Source organism: Vipera berus (genome assembly GCF_964194415.1).
Source record: "Vipera berus genome assembly, chromosome: 13".
NCBI lineage: Eukaryota > Metazoa > Chordata > Lepidosauria > Squamata > Viperidae > Vipera > Vipera berus.
Window position 1 is genome coordinate 513,342 of NC_138216.1, and position 15,153 is coordinate 528,494.

Here is a 15,153-nt window from a genome sequence, read left to right on the forward strand (position 1 = left end):
GGTCTCTGAGCCAAAGTACCGAAGAAGGTCATTGAAGACATTCACACATGCAAAATTGAGGTGGATTTCCCAGCTTGCATGGAGACAGGCAGAAAAGCCAGTTGTCTAATTTTAGCTTTGCCTGGGTGTTGCAGACAAGATTAAACCCATGTTTCATCCCATTAAGGTCTAATGAGTTCACATTTCTTCCTGAAATCTAACTGTCTTAAAACATTTAAAGGCTGATTTATTCACACCAAGATGTTCCTCCCACCGGCATCCACTTCCTTTCTTTGGCCTGGAAAGAGTTTTCATTCCAAATAGGGCTGCCTTGTGGATTTAGTGCCCCTCCCCCTCAGGCCCAGCTGGGGGGCTTGCAGTTTGGCCTGCGGAGACCCCTTCTGGCCTCAACTTTGCTGAGGTGCTCAGTTCAGGTGCAGAAAGGGGCTTTTGCCTCACCATCCTCCTCTTAAGGAAAAGAATGGGGGGGGGCTCCAGACTCCTTTCTTAGTGCACAAGAAGCTAGCAGGAGCTGAGCAACAGTGCTGCTTTGGGAGGTCTTTCCTTGCCCCCTACTTAGCCAGGCAGCCTTGCATCTCTGGGACCAGACCATCCACTTCCATGAAGGCAGGATGGCAAGTCCTTCCTTCCTTCCTTCCTTCCTTCCTTCCTTCCTTCCTTCCTTCCTTCCTTCCGTGGAAAATGCACCAAGAAAGAAGGGAGGGTGAAGAAGGCTGCCTTCCGAGGCAGAAGCATTCCTTGAAACAGAACCAGCTGACAGACAGGAGGAGCCAGGCCATTAATGGTGACCCTGAACTGGCTGGAGGACAAGGAGAGGCAGATGAGAGAGGAGCTTATCTACTGCGCAGTGTCAGCTGCGGCCCTTCTCGCCAAGGACAGGCACTTCTCAATCAGCCCCCACCGACCAGCCTTGGGTTTCCAATGGAGAGAGACTGTTGCAAAAGTTCCGCCCGGGAGGGGGCGGCAGCCTACAGAAGTGCCTCTTTGGATACTCTGAGTTTCTTTGGAAGCTGAGTAATCTCTGTACTGCTGCTGCTTTGGTAATTTCTGCCTCCTGTCTATATACAACTGGTCTTCCTCAGAAGCAGAGTCACAAATAAGCAAATTAATGTAACTGCTTTCCCATTTCCTTCTCTACTACAGCAAACCCTCACCAATGTATGTGGGCTCAAAAAACCCACACCTGCTAAGCATGCTGATGCACTCCAAATCCCTTGGTGATGTCCATTTTGCTCTCCAAATTCATGGCAACCGAACCCTAAGTAGATTTGCCCCCCAAGGGGACACCTGCTTTCTGCTAGCCACATGAGGCCACACAAGTGGTGACTGTATGGGCCATGAATTGCGTGGAGGTTGGTGGCCAAAAGAGCCACCTGGCAGAAGACCTCCATCTTGGCAAGCTTCTACTGCTGGGCTCTGCTTTTTTCCTCCGTTTGGATCCCTCACTTGTCTCCCCCTTCTGAGTATCGGGATGGGTGGGTGGAGAAACCCCCTTTGTGGTACTGAATGGCTGGATTTATCCATGGCATTCAGTTGTGGTCACTCAGAGGGTCCCCGTGGTCAGAAGCAGTCTATCCCTGCAAGGCAAGCATGACCTGGCTACCTCTTGGCTTTGTGGGTGGACAGAGGAAAACCCCTCCCCCATCGTTTCTAATCCAGCAAGTCTGTCCAGGGTTTCCAAGGATTTTCTTGGAAGGAGCCCCCAGGCCATCCTCCCCCCTCCTCTTCCATCTTTCCCCACCTGGCCAGACTATGAGGTCCACCCCATTCCCCTCCTGGCCCAAGAAGGACCAGGAACCACTTCCTGCGAGAGAGATTTGCATTGGGGAGACCACCACCTCTTTCCCGAGGAAAACCTGCCTGGGTCCTCAACACGGAAGTGGGAGCTCCATGGAATTCTGGGACTTGCAGGCGCCCTTTCTGCTTTGTCACTTTCATCTCTGCGTGGCTCGTTTCCCTGAAATGAACCTTTTCAGAAAAGAGGGCAGAAACCGCAGTTTCAGTCTTTCTGGAGGATCAGAAACCGGCTTCAGGAAACAGATCTGACTTTGATGCTGGTAAGCGCAGCACCCTGAAAGTCTAGGTTTCTGCTGAAGCGCCTCCCACAAGAAAGCGAACCTTCCTTTTTTAAAAGTAAAAACAAAAAAAAAAGAATCTCTACGGCAGGTTGTCCTGCAAACCTCTGCCCAGAGCATCTGGGTCCCTGCCTGGCTGTGAGTGAGACTGAGCCAGTCCACCGGTCAGACGTTCACAGGGGCTGATTTTCCCAGCCTGGGAACACGACCTGTTGCAATCCTGCCTGTTCAGAGCCATTTAAACTAAAAGGTGAACTCAAGCCAGGGACCTCTCAGGAGAAGATAAATTTCTGAGGCTCCTTTGAAGAATAGTTGCTGTTTGAAAGTTGGAGGCTCAGATCTGTCTGACTAGAAACGCCCAGTTCAGGCAGAAAAATTGTTTTTACAGAGCGCTTTGCTTGTGTAAACAAACACAGGAAGACACAAGCAGCCCCAAACCTATATTAAAGCTGGCCCAAGCATCCGTGTCAATAATACTCCAAGATTTGGAGATCCTGTAAGACCCTCAGGTGAAAAGAGTAGTGAAAGCTGCAGGCCTCAGCCCAGTTTGCTGGAGGACTGTGGAAGCCATGAATCCTGGCTAAAAAGTGGCAAGCAATCCAGTAGTTCTCTGGAAGTCCTGCAGATGTCAGGAAGCAAAAGTTGCAGCCTCTTTCCAGGAAAACAAAAGCAACATCCGGCTTTCATTCTCCGATGATTTATCTCAACCTGATCACCTTTTAATGGGATTTCCAAAAAAAGACCTTATTAGAATCTAGGACAGTGAGAAGTGCAAGCAAGGGATTTTCCTGGAAAGAGTCTGGTGAGAGGGAGGGAGGGAGGGAGGGAGAGAACGAGAGAACGAAAGGCAGGAAATGTTGGCATTTACTGAGAAGCAGGAGACCTGCTGTGTTTCCAGTTGTGGATGCATGGGGGGGCAGATTCCCTGGGCCTGATTCCCCCCCCCTTTACTAAAAGCAGCAGTGGACTATGGGACACTCCTGCCAGAATCTCCTGCTGTATTTCAGGGCTCTGTTGGCCCCCTCCCAGAGAAAGCGAGGAGAGGCAGGAGGACTATTCCCTGTTAATACCATTTGGAGAATATTTCAACACCCACCCCAGCCACAGTTTTTATGAAAAAATCTCTTTTGCTCTTTCAGCTGCTGCAGAAACCACCCTCTTCTGGAAAGTGGCAGGACAGCGAGGAAGCCCCCTGCTCCAGACCCCTGGCAGATGAAGGGAGGGGGGCTGCCCATCAGCTGCTGGCCCTCCAAACAAGCTCTCTGCAGGACAACCGTCAACTGGCGTGCCTTGGGTGGCCTTATTCTCCAAGAAATTTGTATTGATTTATTAATCAAATTTGTGATCTCCCCAGAAGCCACTGTGGGTGGTTTGTAAAAGCACTGGAACGCCGGGCTTTCTGTAAAGAATTCGGTGTTAACAGGAAGTGGCTTTTCCAGGCCAGAGTCGACCTGACGGCTGGCTCACTTTTGGGTTCCCGTGAAAAACGCACACTTCTGGCCAAGAACCACCTGGGTTCTCTGGAACTGTGGCTCCTTCCCCTGGTCCAACCGCAGCCAATGCCGCCCTGAATTGCCTCCCCACCCCTCCCGACCTCCGACCCCAGGACATTTTGTCCCGCTCCGGCTGCCAAGTCAGCGGTGACTCCTGTGGCGTCCCGGGGGGGGGAGGGGGGGAGAAAAGGAAAGGAAAAGTCGCCCGAGCGGCAGCTGATGGCCGGCCACGTGTTTTCTGAGAAGCGGGCCAGGAGAGGAGAAACGAGCTTTGCTTAGAATCAACAGAGCGCTTATCTGGAAAGGGCGCCGCCGCCGCCGCCGCAAAGAGGGAGGGAGGGAGGGAGGGAGGGAGGGGGAGGCGGTGGACGCTTCGGGCCCCCCGACCCCCTCTTCCTCAGCCTGGCCGCCTCCATTGTCGCGGGAGGCACGGACCACCCACGTTTGGTCAGTCTTCCGTTGACCCCCTCCCATTTTTAGTTTCCTCCAACGACTGCCAGCATTCAGAGACTCCCTCTGGGCGTGGGGCTGCCCCCTCCCCTCCGCAGCCCCCTCGGCCTCGCCTGCTTCGGAAGGGGGGGGGGGTGAGGGAAGACCAAGACGTCTTGGTCGCGCCAGTCTGCCCGCGTTGGCATCTGTGGCCAGTTCCCAGCGCAGGATGGACCCCGGGCGGGGGTGTGGGGGGGTCGCTGTTCCGGTCCAGCTGCGAAGAGGTCCAGAGTCTCATATCGGCCCTTCCACAGCCTCCTCCGGGCGCAAAGATGGGGGCGCCAGGACTGGGTGTTGGGGGTCCCTGTTCCGTCTTAGCTGCAACGGCGACCTTTTCTTCAGGGGGGGCTGTGCAGACCGCCGCCCAGCGCGCTCCGGCGAAGCAGCCCAGAGCCCTGCTTTCCCTTTCTTTTCCCGGGAAATGCCCGCTTTCCTGGAGACGCCGCAGCTCGAGAGCTGCCCAGGCGGCCCGACGCGCCCTCCCCCCCCCCGACGCGCCGAAGAGGGAAAGCGAAAGTGGCGGGCGGGCGGGGGGCGGGGCTTGCCAGGCTTTCAAAAGCCCCCGCCGGGGCCGGGGCCGCAGACGGGCGTCGGGCGCCGCGCCGAGGGCAGCAGGGGCGGCGGCGGCGGCGGCGGCACCGGCGGGGCAGCACCAGCGGCCGGTCTCGGCGCGGACGATGCGGCTGCGGCGGCCGCGGCGCCCCGAAGAAGCAGTGCGCGCAGGCAGCGGGGCCCGGCCTTGGCGAGCCGCGGCGGCGGGGCGTCCCTTTGGCCGGAGAGCTGCGGCGGCGGCGGCGGCGAAGAGAAGGCGGCGGCGGCCGAGGCCCGGCCTTGAGCGGCCCCGCCGCGGCCCCCCTCCGGCCTCGCGGCTCCGGGAGGGGAAGGCCGGCCAGCGACGCCGAGGCGGCCCAGGTAAGAGCCTCTGGGGCCTCGCGGGGCCTCTCCGGGACGCACCGCGGCTGGGTCGGAGCCCGCAGACCTCGGCGGCGGTGTCGGGCGGGATCGGGCGCCGAGCAGCCCGGCCTCTTCGCTCCGGGGCAGGGCGTAGCGGAGCAACTGGAAGGGGCGACGGCTTTGCCCGCCCTCCGCCTCGTCCTGGCGCGTCCCTCTCCCGGGAAGGGGCCCCTTTCCGCGCTTTAACGGCGCTTCCGACCCCCGCGGCTTTGTCTCCCTCGGCCTCCCCCTGCCCGCCCTCCCGCGCCTCCTTTCGCCGCCATCCCCACGGGCCGGGCAGATGTCCGGGCGTCGCGCTTCCTCTCCCAGCGTCCCCCCGAGGGCTGGCCCAGCCGCTGCGGGGCCTTGCGGCCCCTGTGCCGGCCTCGCCCGGAGCAAGCGCGGGCCCCGCTTAGCGTCCACCTGGGGCGGGCAGTTCAGGGGTGGCCCCGTAAAAGCGCCCCCCAGTTTCCTTGGTTGGTTCAAGGGAGAGGGCTCCTCCAGTTGGTCCCGATCTTGACGTTGCTCCCATAAAATGCGACTCCTTTTACACGGCACGCCGATGGGGCTGGGGTGCGTTGCTGTTACCGCCTAACCTTTAGGGGCTTTTTCCGGCTCTCCTGCGCGGCCCGGGGCAGACGTCCAGCATCCCTCAGTCCAGGAGGTGGCAACTCTCCCCTCCTCCGGCTCTCTCAGTTCCACACTTCTCAGGAAAGTCGCTGAAGGAGCTGTGGGGGCAACTCCTTGTTTTATTTATTAAATTTATATGCTGCCCATCTCGCTTACCAGAATGACTGCATTCTCAGTAGCCCCCCTCAGACAACCCCTTCCTGCCCCCATCTGGATCACCCCCCTTTGAAGTGCCAGCTTGATGAAGAGCAGCTGAGCAACATTTTAAGGCTGATCTGCTTGAAGATCCCTGGGGGAGGGGCTGCAGGGCAAGGGAAGGGGAAGGGGCTGCTGGAGATCTCAGATTACTCAGGCATTTGGCAGGCAGACAAGCCGCAAAGATGGTTTGATTCTCAGGGAAGGAGAGCGTTGGGGGATTTGGGCCTGAGTGTTAACAAATTCTTGTACTCTTTTAGGGTGGACTTTCCCACCCAACGGGTTTCCAGAGAGGGAGAGAAGAGATCGGGCACAATCTGCCTGGTCAGTTCTGCACAGACTTTGTTGACTGTCACTGTGCCAGGAACGCCTCTTCTGTTCCATACATCACTCAGAGAGCTGAGATTCTGGCTGATGAGCCTTCCCTCCTTCTCGTACCCATTCAAACTAAAACCAGAAAGTGGGGGAGGAGTGTAGCTGCACATCTCAGTGTGGTGAGGGAGGGGAGGCCGAAAATATCTTCCTGTGAAGGTTTGTCTTTCGCTCTGCCTCTGTTCCTGGAGAGAAGCAGCCGAGTTGGTTGGACCATCTGATGGGAAAGGCGTGCAGCTGAGCTGGCGGTTCCTGTCAATGGGCCTCTGTGGCCAGGAGGGGGAAACCACGGTTTTGTCTGGAGCGCCTCACTTTCCGGCAGAAGCAGCCCTGAGTTAGGTTTGCCTGGCAGAGGTTCGGTTGTGGCACCATGACGGATGTTTCTCTTTGTTTGCTTTGACCTGCCGTGGGTGCATCCTAAGTGACCTTTTTTTATTTCTCTGATTTGCAGGAGAACCCGAACACAGCAGCCCCCCCTTGGCCCCCCAAGCGATGGGAGGCAGCTCCAGTGGGTCTCGGTTGTAGAATGGTAGCACACAGCAGCGTAACGCCTGAGAATGGGATTGCAGTGGAGCTGAGAGGCCGGCTTCAGCCCTCCGTCCAGGCTGCTCTGCAGGTCCGGCCCCCCCACGGCACGGTGCAAGCCCCGCGGGACACCCACTTCCACACCTTCCGCTCACAGGAGGACTTTGGGATCATTGTCCGCACTAGCGCCTTGCTGGAGAAGTGCGGCTTCTACTGGGGTCCCCTGTCGGTCAGCGCTGCTCATGAGAAACTGAAGGGTGAGCTGGTGGGGACCTTCCTCCTCCGCGATAGCCGGCAAAAAAATTGCTTCTTCACTGTTAGCGTTAAGACGGCCACCGGGCCCACCAGCGTCCGTGTCCTCTTCCAGGCCGGTCACTTCAGCCTGGAGGGCAGCAAAGAGGCCTTTGACTGCCTCTTCAAACTGCTGGAACATTACGTCAACTCGCCCCGGAAGGTCCTGGTCGCCCCACTACACAAAGAACGCCTGCGGTCGCTGCAGGACCTCTGCCGCAAAAACATTGTGGCGACTTTTGGGAGGGAGAATTTGCCACACATCCCACTTAATCCGGTCCTGAAGACTTACCTGGAGTCCTTCCCCTTTAAATTGTGAGGGGAGGGAGCATTACGCCAGTGGATGTGCCTGAGATGCTGGAAGTGGTGCCTCGGTGGTGTGCAATCCAGGTAGCCAATTGTGCCCCGGGAGTTGTGGGAGAAACAGTCCCCGCAGTGGCAAACCGCAGGTGGCGCAGAGGCTGCCTGTGGCACTGGGCATTGCGTCCCTGGGTGAAGACGTGAAGCAGACCCGTGGCTGGATTGTTATACAAGCCTAAGGACCATCATGAGCGCACCTCAATTCTGTAGCAGTTCTATTGAATTTGAACACTTGACTACCAATGTTTACACAACCAATGAACTGTTTGCACAAACTGAGGCCCTCAGAAGCCTTGTCAGTCATTTTCTGCTATGCAGAAACATTTTTGTTACTTTATATCTATTTTTTCTAAAAGCTAATAATAAACCTTATTATAAAGGTTCTTTTTCTAAGAAAAACAAGACAACGCTTTCTCTGGTCTTTGTGTACTGGGATTCGGAGATGGTTGGTGAGGAAAAGGAAAAAGGGTGGATGGATCCCCCTGCCAAGTCTCAGTGCCTCACCTGGGCTTGGATCCCTCTCTGGCTCAAAGGGATCTCTTCCAGGAATCCCGTCCCTCTGGAACCTAGACAGCCCCCTTCTGGGCAGCGCAGGGCCCTTTCCACCCTCCCGGGGGGGGTATCAAAAGAAAGCAGCCAAGGGCCCCCGTGAAGGTTCACTTGGGCCCTACCCGTAGGTGGCCCCTCCTGCAGGAAAGCCCCCGTAGGCAGGGGTGGACAGCGGACCCTGCGTTGCCCAGCGAGTTCTGAAGGGGCAGTGCCAACCCACCTCCCGGCTCGGGAATGTGTGTGTGTGCACGTGGGCAGTGTAGTTGTGGAAAGGGGGAAAGCCACCTTCTCCAAGGGCTGGGAAGTCAGCTTGGGGCCTGGCAGAGATCCTGCCTTGCTCGGCGGGGGTGGGGTGGGGAGCATGGAGGGGCTATAACAGCCTGGGCAGAGCCAGGCTCCAGGTGTTGCGCAGGAGAGAACCAGTTTTCTCCCTCGGCTGCCCAGAAGGGGGCTGCCCCCGTCCAGCGATGCCAGCAGAGCATGGGGCACCACAGAGCAAGGCTGGCTTTTCTCTCTGCTCCTGAAGGGTAGAAAATCTGCCTGTGTGTGTGTGAGAGAGAGAGTTGGTGTGTCTGGGTCTCAGCCAAAGCAGAAAGAAAAAGGCCCCCTTTAACCAACATTGTGGGCATCAGCCTTTTCTCCCGAGTAGGGAGGTAACGTGTGTCTGTTTCCAAGTTCCCATACTTGGATCTTGGGGTCCACTGGGAAGCCCAAGGCAAGCTGCTCTGTGTCACATGACCTGGAGGGTGGGGCTTAGGCTGGAGGAATTGGCAGCCTTCAATGCCCAGACCTGATGCCCCCCTTCAACATCCATGGGGGGAGGAATTTTCTCCTCTCCACCCCCCCCCAGCTGGATCCAGCATGGCTTTTATTTTGGTGGCTTTTGCATCCATACCAAACCTGGTCTTGTTCTGGTTCTGCAGTCTCATTCTATTTACAGATGGGTGGTCCTGAGTTCCTTTATTATTATTTTTTCAAATTTTATTTCAGTTGGAGAGAATTAAAAATAAATGCCATAAATTAAAGTGAAGTGAAACAAGCCCTGTATAAGGCTGCTTAAGGGCAAATAGGTTCTGCTGTCCCATTGCAGCTCTGAGGGCAACGTGGTCATCGAAGGCCTCAAGGCCTGGAGAAAGGCAGGCAGATGTGGGACAGCAGGACCCAGAAGTGGCAACAGGGTCAGGACCCAATGCAGAAGTGGAGAAGATAAGATCTTTCTGCTCACCTCCAACTTCTAACTGGTTTTAGTGCTCCGCTATATCTTGGAGGGTGCCCAGCGCATTCAGCTTCACTTCCTTCCTTGCTATTATTTCCAAGAAATTTAAGGGGGGAGGGAATAATTCTGCACAACAAAAGACATGAATATGTTTAAGTAGCAAAACTTCTTGACAGCAGAGCAAACATCTAAGAACTTTTTCCTCAGAAAAATCCACTTGGCTCCACGGAAATGTTGAGTAAAGTCTAATAATAGAGCAGCTATAAGGATGTAATTGTTATATGGAACTGAAAAAATGGGAGTATCTGTAATTTCTCCATATTCTGAGTAATGCGTGCCATTTCCAAGGAACCCCATGCATTTCCTTAACTCTCACTGTTTTCTTTCTTTCTTTCTCTTTCTCTTTCTCTCTTTTTCTTTCTTTCTCTCTCTCCCTCTCTCTCTCTCTCTCTCTCTCTCTCTCTCTCTCTCTCTCTCTCTCTCTCTCTTTCTTTCTTTCTTTCTTTCTTTCCCATTCTGTTCTTAATTTCTCAGGAACAAGAGGTCAGTTTCAACAGAATCAACAGGAGTTTTTTCAGTGCACGACCATGGCCACCTTTGGTTCCTTCTCCATCAAGCAACAGAGGGGATTCAACCCCAAAGAATATTTTTAAAAAAGGGGGGGTGAATAAAGGGACAGAGACTCCAGCTGTGCTCTGGTGCACGATGCAGAACTGGGCACCAGAGCAGCAAAGCTTTCTCTGCCTTTCAGGTGTGGTGCTGGCTTTCTCAAACCTGCTTCAGGCAGCAGATTGTTCTAATCGAGTCATCCGCCCATCCTTGCTGGGCTGGATCCTCCCCTCCCCGCTTAGATTCCTCTCAGTTTAGGTCTGAATCCTGGCCAAGCCGGTCTGTAGCCACACATCCCTTCCAGGGCTGACGTGAGGTGACAGAAGAAGGAAGGAAGGAGCGTGCTGTTCCCTCGCCTGGGCTTGCAGACATGGAAAGCAAAGTCGCAGAGAAGCCAAATTCTCACCTGGGACTCACCACAGCTTCCCTTCGCTGGTCTTTGCAAAGGCTGCCCAAGCACCCTGCTGGGTTGCTGAGCCCATGAGGGGGAAGCCCCTCCCCACCCTCCCCCTCTTTGTGCCCCACCCCACGGGAGGCTGCGACACCCCTTCTTTGTGTGGGAGCAGGCCCTACCTTCTCCCAGGGCATAAACAGGGGACAGCAAGTCTGGCTACTTTCAGCCAGCCATGTTTGAGGATTCTGCAACAGGTTCTCCTCCTCCTCCCAAGAAAAGGGGGCCTTGTTTTTTCTAAATCTGCCATTCCGCAGGGTGGAGGGGGCAGGGGAGGTTTCTGAAAGCACCGATGGTGTCATAGCCTTGATGTCATGTAAATGTTTTGCTGGCCATTCTCGCATTGGAACCGAAGCAGCAAATGCCTCCTGGTTCTTCCTGGCTTCCCAGAGATTTATTCCCAGAGGCTCCTGGGCCTCATCTGGGCAGGGCCAGGCTGGGCTGCTTCCTTATTTGAGCAACGCCTGGACAGGAAAGGGACCCAGCTTATATGGAGCCCAGGTGGGGCTTTATTGGTCTGACACAGTTTATCCAGACTGGTCTACTCTAAGAGCAGGGTTTGAATTGCTTCATCGGTTAGAAGCAGCATCAATCAACCTGAAACCGATCTTGATTTAACTGGGATTTTGATTCTTTCCAACCCAAAGGAAGAGACACAGTGGCTTAGTGGGTTAGGACGCTGAGCTTGTCAATCAGAAGGTCGGCAGTTTGGCGGGTCGAATCCCGAGTGCCGCGTAACAAAGTGAGCGCCTGTTACTCATCCCAGCTTCTGCCAACCTAGCAGTTCGAAAGCACGTAAAAATGCAAGTAGAAAAATAGGGACCACTACAGTGGGAAGGTAACAGCGTTCCGTGCGCCTTTGGCGTCTAGTCATGCCGGCCACGTGACCACGGAGACGTCCTCGGACAAGCGCTGGCTCTTCGGCTTTGAAACGGAGATGAGCACCGGCCCCTAGAGTTGGAAACGACTCGCACGCATGTGTGGGGGAACCTTTACCTTTACCTAACCCAAGGGAATGCTGGCAAGAAAGGAACCAGGAAGGTTTTTCCTTTCTAGTGCCTGCCAAAACACTCTCTGCTCCTTCGCCCACAAATAACAAGGTGGTGCAACAGTTTTCCAAGGGCCAAATGGTGTTTCCTTGCCATGGCAGCTGCCCTCCTGGAAGGAAGCAGGGTCTTAGTCGCTTTCTCCACAGGGTCTCCAGTCCACTCAGATGTTTATAAATTGCTTTGGTCTTAGAAAAGCAGCAAGCCAGAACAACTCAAAACATGATGCTGTGCTACTTTTGGCTCTTTGGGCACCCCCACCTTCTTCCCTGCCTGCCTGCCAAGCCCAGGACCAGGCCTTGGAGGCAGTCCTGGGGAGACTGCATTGCCACCCACAGGTGGCACATCTCTGACACACCTCTGATTGTGCCCCTCAGCAAAACTGAGACTTCTCCACCAACGCCTGCCCTCTTGCTAAGGCGAGGCCTGTGTTGGCAACACCTGGGAGAGGCCCACTCCTGTTACAGTTCACAGCTGGAGCAGCTTCTTCTTCTCAGCTTACTTGGTAGACAATAACAAGAGAGGCTCAAACACATTCTGATCTTGGGGATTAAAAGAAGCCACTTCCTTCCTGGCAAACACCCAGAATAGCTGTACTATCTTCCTCCAAGTACAGCACATGAGCACAATTGTAAAGGAGTGTGCTTCCCACAACGACAGCTTACCTTTGTTTGCAGCCCAAGATACACAGCCCTCCCTGGCAGCTAAACATATAGAGATTTGAGGAGCAGATGAAGAGGAGCTCGGAGGAAAAGCCTGGTGCTCCATGACTGCTAAGCATCCCCAGGGATGCGTGTGTTGCAGCTGTGTGTCCATGTGTGCATATATATGTATGTGTGCATGTGCACATGTGCCCACCATAGCTAAACTGCATCATGTTGGAAACGTCATATGCATTTCAGATCAACAGATACTTTAAAAATGTTTATCTTTTCCCCACCTGATCCAGCGAGGCAGGTTTAGTACTATCTGGGTTCCATTTAAAATTGGATCTAAGTCTTCACCTAAGAAACACTCTGGGAGGCTGCCAAGGGCTCCTGGGAAGTGCTTCACAACCAGCAAAACTGCCACATCCTTGGAATAGCGGTGAAGCCTGAACTGTGGGGCCCTCTCTGAGTCTGCTGAGGTTTCTGTGCGTCTGTCCAAGGCTGTTTTTGTAAGCTAGATTCCTTCTGTGGGGGGATTCAACAGGTAAAGCTGCCTGTCTTGCAGGCCCAGCAGCAGAAAAGGAAATGGGGGGGGGAGCAAAGGGTGAATTTACAACCAGCAGTTGCCCCACCTCTGCCTTAAGGGAGGTCTCAGCTGCTGTTTCATATCTCTTCTGAAGTCTGCACAAGAAGTTAAGTTTCCTTTGCTTGTTGAAACCTCTGATGTTAGTAATCTTGTTATGACTGAGGCCATTTACAAGAAGTCAGACTCCAGTTCCAGTGAGCAATGCTGCTGCCGTGTTTCTTTTCTTCAACAGCAGATTAAAGAAAGGAAGACGAGACATCCTGTCAGTCGGAGCAGGCTGGCCATCTCTTGCCATCAGAACTGCTGATCAGCAACTGCACAAATAACCGCTCACCATCTGAGCTTCACTGGGCAGCATTCTCCCTCTAGGTGAGATTCTCACATTCTCACCTGACAGCTACAAGGCTATCTTCACCTGCCTGGCTGGGCAGGAACCTGCATCTGGAGAAGCAGTGGGCGGAGTATGTTTTGGCAATGCACAGATTTCCCAGAGAGAGGCCCAGATTAAGAGGCTGCACAGTCCAGAGCTGGAGGGGGGAGAGGGGAAGAGGTTCTGGGGAGCCACAGCTGGAATCATCTGGGATGCGTCTAGGAGATTAGAAGGTTGAAGCTTTGGTCCATTGGTGCAAGTAAACAAAGGATGGGAGGTGATGGCTCTCTCGCACTGTGTCACCTTGAGGCCTGTCATCATTTCAGAAAGAGAACTAAGGTGGAGTTGCCTTCTGCAAAAAGTTCAAGGGTGAGAGGGAAGTTCGGTTGCCTTGTTGAAACTCACCCTTGCTCACTTTCCTGCCCGCACTTAGGCAGAAAAAACCAAACGCGTAGATATAAAATATAAAATGGCTCAACATTGATAACTGTGAGGGGGGTCCAGGTGTCCTGGTGGACAACCGCTTGGTACAAGCCAGCCGTGTGCAGCCGCCACCAAAAAGGCCAATGCAGTCCTGGGCTGCATCTAGAGAGGGGCAGCATCAAGATCACATGAAGTGTTAGTACTGCTTTATACCACACCAGTGAGGCCAGACTTGGCATCCTGCATCCAGTTCTCCATGATACAAGCCAGATGTGAAGACCCTGGATCCCTCCAGATCTCTCAAGAGCCTCTCCCTTCTTGGGGGAGCATTTTGCAGCACCCAGCATTGTTCCTGGACACAGCCCCCTGACCCAAGATGCCAAGGGGACATTCCTGGGGTGATTTGGACATGTCCAGCGAAGGCTATCCTCCTCCTCCTCCTCCTCCTCCTCCTCCAGAGAAGCCAGGGAAAAGGCTCATCAGGTGCAGCTCCCCTTGGTCAGAGCCCCCCACCTTTTGGCTGCAGCTTCTGCTTCTCCAGCCAGGAAGCCCTGGCTGGGATCGGCTGCTCTGCCAGGGGCCGCTTCTGAGAAGCTTCCCTCCTCTGTGTTTCTTTCTTTTTAGGAGCAGCTCTTGCCGATTACTCAGAACCCAGGGACAGCCTGTGGCTCTTCTTCAGGAACACTCTGCCTTCTTAATGCTCTGGACATCAGAGGGGAAGGCAGAGCCACACACACACACACACACACACACACACACACACACACACACACATGGCAATCAACAAGACTTAATACCAGCTGAAGCTCTTGGAAAAAGGTGAAGCAACACACATTTGGCGCTTTGCTGAATTACACAATCATGTAGTTCACTCTCACATTTCTCAATGTGGTTGCTTGCAGTATTAAAAGAAATGGGACACACTTTATCTTCCCATCCCGGTTATTGGGATTAAAGGCTCTGACTAAGTTATTGGGAGTGGGGGAATCAACGACCCAGAATTAGGAACTAAAATAATGCAAAATTCATCCTGCAGTCGATCCCTGGCCTCTTGCCCTCCCGTGGCCCAGCCCAGCCATGTCCTTGGGGGTCTTCCTCAAGAGAAGTTCACCAGGGTCCTGTTTCTTCCAAGTCCTTCCAGCCACACAGACTTCTTGCCACAAAAGTCAGACAATTGCAAAAAATTCTCTTGCTAATGAGTTCCAGTAAACAATCTGCTTTCACTTTCCCCAGAATATCCCTGTTTACTCTAAAAGGGAGGTTCTGCATTGACATCCTGGCTTTGCTAACCATCCACGTTCACAAGAACAACCTGCCCATCATCTCTGCTGCATGGAGGGGCCGGGCTTTCGAGGACCCCCGGCAAAATGCTGCAGGGTGGCCTTTTGCGAACTGATTCTGGAAACAGGTGGGGGGAAAAACACGAAAAAGGTGGTGCGGGGAGGAGAAGTCTTTGGAGAGGAAGAACCGGGGAGACATCAAGCAGGCCCCCAGGATCAGGAAAAGATGCAGCTTTCCTCTGCTGAGTGGGGAAGCCCCCACGGGGACCGGGCATGCAGTGGGGGATGGGTGCTAGTGGCAGAGCCCACCTAGATGGAAAGGCTGGCCTTCTAACGGGCTAAGGGAACCTGTAGCCTAAGGCGGGAAGAGGACTGGCCATGTGAGCTGAAGATGATGGGTGTTGTAGCCCAAGCATTTTAGAGGGCACCTGGGGGTAGAAGGCTGTCTGTCTTGACACTTCGTGCAGGAGTCAACCTTCGCTCCCCCCACCCTGAACGAGCCCAGGGAATTGACCACCACAAGGGTGCTGAAGGCCACTGAAGCCGGTTGGCTGAATTCACATAAAGTGCGTTTGTGTTTCTGGATCAATACTTAATCTTGAGGGCTGAGTGG

At 54.4% G+C, this 15,153-nt stretch overlaps 1 protein-coding gene across 2 annotated transcripts; it reads left to right on the plus strand.

The window, feature by feature from the left end:
- Positions 1-4,687: 4,687 nt before the first annotated feature.
- SOCS1 (suppressor of cytokine signaling 1) lies at positions 4,688-7,746 on the plus strand. 2 transcript variants are annotated; one of them, XM_081337836.1, is made up of 2 exons: positions 4,688-4,969; positions 6,639-7,746. In XM_081337836.1, the coding sequence occupies exon 2, from the start codon at positions 6,714-6,716 to the stop codon at positions 7,320-7,322; it is 609 nt and encodes a 202-aa protein (XP_081193962.1). In that variant the 5' UTR covers positions 4,688-4,969; positions 6,639-6,713; the 3' UTR covers positions 7,323-7,746. The 2 variants fall into 2 exon arrangements, with proteins under 2 accessions (XP_081193962.1, XP_081193963.1); XM_081337837.1 differs by lacking the exon at positions 4,688-4,969 and adding an exon at positions 5,975-6,521.
- The last annotated feature ends 7,407 nt before the right edge of the window (positions 7,747-15,153 follow it).

What these genes read in the sequence shown, in the direction of transcription:
- SOCS1 (XM_081337836.1), top strand. Translation starts at nt 6,714, where the DNA reads ATGGTAGCACACAGCAGCGTAACGCCTGAGAATGGGATTGCAGTGGAG.